Source organism: Buceros rhinoceros, unplaced genomic scaffold (assembly GCF_000710305.1).
Source record: "Buceros rhinoceros silvestris isolate BGI_N320 unplaced genomic scaffold, ASM71030v1 scaffold41780, whole genome shotgun sequence".
NCBI lineage: Eukaryota > Metazoa > Chordata > Aves > Bucerotiformes > Bucerotidae > Buceros > Buceros rhinoceros.
The window spans coordinates 4,677-9,027 of NW_010390897.1; the positions used below are offsets into that span (position 1 = coordinate 4,677).

The 4,351-nt window shown below is 53.6% G+C and overlaps 1 protein-coding gene across 1 annotated transcript in view; it reads left to right on the forward strand.

Annotated features, from left to right (window-relative positions):
* The window catches only part of DPH7 (diphthamide biosynthesis 7), a gene marked incomplete at its 5' end in the record, with an annotated part of 6,146 nt that extends 4,653 nt beyond the window's left edge, over nt 1-1,493 (forward strand). Inside the window, one exon of the mRNA XM_010139479.1 lies at nt 883-1,493. Within this exon, the coding sequence (XP_010137781.1) occupies nt 883-1,493 (611 nt within the window). The remainder of the gene's footprint in view (nt 1-882) is intronic.
* Nucleotides 1,494-4,351: the final 2,858 nt, after the last annotated feature.

The window sequence follows — 4,351 nt, forward strand, 5'->3', positions numbered from 1 at the left end:
GGTGGTGCTTTACTGTCAGCAGAATTTTCTGCCCTGCCGTGAATCGGCTGCTGCCTGAGGAAGGAAGCGCTGTGCAGTCTGGTTAATCTTGACTAACTTGAATAAGCCCTCCTGTGAATCAGAAGGCATGTACATGATGAAGGGCTGTTGCATTTACATTTCAAATACACCCTTGTGTGAAATGGTTGCCTTCCTCGGTGCCTCCAGGCCTTGGGCAGAATGAGGATAACTTTTCTGCTGCGTAGGGGAGGGAGGAGCTGAAGGAAGCGCTGTGCAGTCTGGTTAATCTTGACTAACTTGAATAAGCCCTCCTGTGAATCAGAAGGCATGTACATGATGAAGGGCTGTTGCATTTACATTTCAAATACACCCTTGTGTGAAATGGTTGCCTTCCTCGGTGCCTCCAGGCCTTGGGCAGAATGAGGATAACTTTTCTGCTGCGTAGGGGAGGGAGGAGCTTGACGGCCACTTGCTGTCAGAGTGGAGTGAAGCTGGTGGGCAGAACACTTGGGCAGCATCTTCCTGACCAGATCCTGGGCTGGCAGCGGTGCCGGCTGTGTTTATGGCTGAGTGGGGATCGCTGTGTGATCCGTCTTGTCTTCCATGAGCCTTTTGAGTGAGGAGGGTCTTAAACCTAACACCCATTAAATGCTCTTCTCCTACCTGCTTCCCGGACCGTGGAAGATCAAGGCTAATGAGGGGTGGCTGAAAAATTGTCAGGAGTGGCCTCACCTCATTTCTCCTAGAGTGCTTAACTCTGCTTAGCCAGAGACCTCTTCCTGCAGGACACAGCCAGTGTCAGGGCAGCTTCTGAGCAGTCTGCAGCAAACCACTGCATGGCTTGATTTCTGCTCACTTCATTTTTTAATTTGTTTTTTAAAGCGGAAAACACAGAGGAATGTATCATCCTGTCATCCTACGTCTTGCACAATTCCTTGGCCTACGGGGCTGACTGGTCGAGGCTGTGTCCGAGGGATTCCTTGCCTGCCGCTGCTGCGGGCCAGTCTCCAGAGGAGCTTGGGGGAAGATCAGAGGAAGGAGACGAGAGACTGAATTTGCAGGTCCAAAACCTGAAGATAATTTATGAGTCTCCTACAGCTACTTTTGATGTAATATTGGATGAGGAGAGTGAAGGCCCTGCCTTGCCGCTCAGAGTGGAGGCGGGTCCTAAGCTGTCTGGGGACCCTGACCTGGGGAGGGACCCTGGTTTAAAGGGGCGGTCGTACCTGGCTGCGGGTCCTGGCCGAGGGGGAGGTCCCGAGTCAGCCAGCGGTTCTGCCTCGGGAGCCAGGAGACCCAGTGGGATGGGCCTGGACAGAAGCGGGGATTCAGCCAGGTCTCTAGACAGCCCGAAGGAAACGAGCATTGTAGCAACTTGCTCCTTCTATGACAATATCCTCCACGTCTGGAAGTGGGAGGTGAGCCTGGTGACCCCCACAGAGACGCCAGGTACTAGCTGTCCCTCCGAAGGAACAGCCGGGGGTTCGCATTGACCAGTCCCGAGGGAGAGGGGTGGGAAAACTCCCGGCTGCGAGTGCCCTCGGAGCTTGTGCCCTGTCTACTTTCTGTTGGGCTTTTCCAGTTCTGTTGTTGAGCTTGTGAGTCTGTTAAGGCCGATGCGGATGGAGTGACTGGTGTTTATTTCCAGCGCTGAGCAAAGCCTTCGCTGTGAGGTGTGTGGCCAAGCGCAGACACGTTTATTTAGTTTTCCCTTCCCGCACTAGTTCAAAGCGGGCCGGCCTTCCTCGCAGCGGCCGCTGCCCTGTACCCTGTACCGTGTACCCCAGTCCCCTCAAGGCTGGTTGGCATCTGTACGACTGATCTCCGCAGCCTGTTCTCCTCCCAGCACAAACCAAACTTGTCTGCGCTGCTGCGTGCTGCAGCGCGTGGCCAGATGTCTTGGACAAGCCCGTGCGCACAGGCTTGGCCCTGTGTGTAGCTCCTGGGTGATCTGTGAACAACTGCGCGCCTGAGAAGTGCTCAGAGGCAGGCCCCATGCTGACAGCGCAGCGTGCTTACAGCGGTGTCGAGTAGGGAGGGATGCTTTTCGGGAGGACCACCAGGCTGACGGTGTGGGGACAGTGATCCGGTGGTGGCAAGTTCGGTTCCGAGCAGGGCCGGCCTCTCTGGGAAGGGTTCTGGTCCATCTGCACAGCCTGTTTTACCTCAGACTCCTCGCGGGCCGCAGTCTCATGTCACCACTCCCCAAGCTCGGCGCTCGGCTCTAGCTGAGCTGGGGTAGCGAGCCCCGCTAGGCCCAGTGCCACACTGCTCCCTCACCCCAGCCCCGCGTATCACACCACGTTCTCTGCTCTCCACAGCCAGACACACAGTTAGGTCCAAAGCCAAGAGCTTTCAGTGTTTTACAGGTGAACAGCTTTAAGATCAAAACCTCCAAAAAGTAGAAGCAGTTTTTCCTGACATCTCTCTAAGTTCAGAGTAAGTACAGAAACCAAAACCTTTCCAGCGTTGCCCTAACTACCTCCAGGAATGGCTGCAGGGTTTCTCATGGTCAACCCATTAGCTTTCTTTTTTCACTGTGAAATATCAGCAAAACGCCCTTTCCAGAACACTTTATTATTTTCCTGAAAACAAAAAAAACAGCTTGAACTAGGTGAGTAACTGCTAGCTTGCATGGTTTCTCCTTGGGGGTCCTCAACAAGTAGCTGTCAGGAGAGAAAGCAACACCAGCAACAGGTATCTGTGACAGTGCTGCACCTCAGCTGAGGCTCTGCAGGGAGGAGTTTCACCGCTTCGAAACTCCTCTTCCAAGGGCCGGTGTGTGTTTTAGACATTCTTGAGCACTGTTACATGAAGATTCATATTAGTATCATGAACAAGAGCTTTTGTTAAAAAAAAACACCCTATTTTTGGATGTTTCTAAAATAAAATCGATATGAGTGATTTATCTTTCTTGGTCGTTCTGGTTTTGGTTTTCAGCTGGTGCTCACGAGGACCTTCTGCAGGGCCCTGTGAGCTTCAGGCTTTCGGAGGGTGGCTGCTGGTGGTGAACGTTGTCTGGGAGTCGGAGCGGACAGTCCGGTTCCTGCACGCCCCAGGGAGAACACCGAGGGTGTATCCCTGTAGCGACAAGACTTTCGATGATTACACTGTCTTAAATGGTTGTAAAGCATTTCTTACTGCTGCACCAGATGAAGAGGAGACAGTGCGAGGTGAGCAGAGCTGGGCTGGTGTGGCCTGTCCCCCACCCCCAACCCCCTGTCCTGCCTGGAAAGCGCGAGGTGGAGCCCAGGACAGCGACAGCTCTGAAGGGAGGGGGTGAAGCACCACCCCTGCCCCCAGCAACCGCATCCAGAGCTGCGGGAAAACCCCCACTCGTGTGTAACCATCATTGGCAGGAGCTGAAAATAAGGCAAAAACGCACAGAATGATGATTTTCTCAAAAACTACAGCACACGTGTGTCATGGAAAAGAGGTTATTGCCAACGACTTAAAGCATTTGAAATGGAGCCTTTTCTGCTTTGAAGGGCTGTCTGTGTAGTGTCACGTGTAGTGTCACATGTAGCCATTTAGTGACCAGCAGGACACTGCTCTTCTAGGAACGATGTCCAAAAAATAGCAATTCTTGAGGTATGTTTCAAATGTAAACACTTAACTTGTAACCTCAAGCAGCTGCACCAAGGAACAGCCAGTAGAAGTATGTACGATATTTATTTATAGTGTTACTGTACGGTGTCGTGGCTGACTCTGGAAGAAAGCGCAGTTTCAAGGCTCGGGAGAGCCTGGCAGCATCGAGGCATTCGCTGTAAGCAATAGCTCTCTCCTCGGAGAAGAGTTCAGGTACGGGCTGGGGTTTGCCTGGGGGGAGTCTCACTCCGTGTAGTGGGACACTTCATGGGTCCAGGGGTACATCCGTCATCCCCCCTGCTTGGCGCCAGCAGCCACTGTGCTCTGACGGCTTTGGCTTGGGTTGTCCCGCTCTCCACAGCTGGGAAGCTCCAGGCTCTCCCAAGGAGATAAATGTCCTGCTTTGTTCCCGGGAGACGGGAATCCCTTCCCAGGGAAGGGATCAGGAATCCCAGAAGGAAGATTCATTCCTTCCTCCACGACGCTTCAGCTCCCCGGGGAGGAACTGCCCCCTGCTAATTCCCATCGCCTGATCGGAGAGCAGGACACCCGCACGCTTTCGCACGGCGCATGGAGCTGGGTCCCGGCTGGGAAATGATCCGCCAGTTTCCCCACAGCGATTTAAATATTTAAATCAGGCATTGCAGAAAGACAAAGTGGAAGGATTTGCTTTTAATAGCCAGTGACAGAAACTGTCCCGCGGTGGCCGGTGCAGGCGGTGTCTCAGGCGGTGGCGATCCTCTCCCCCGCGCGGCGCGGTGCA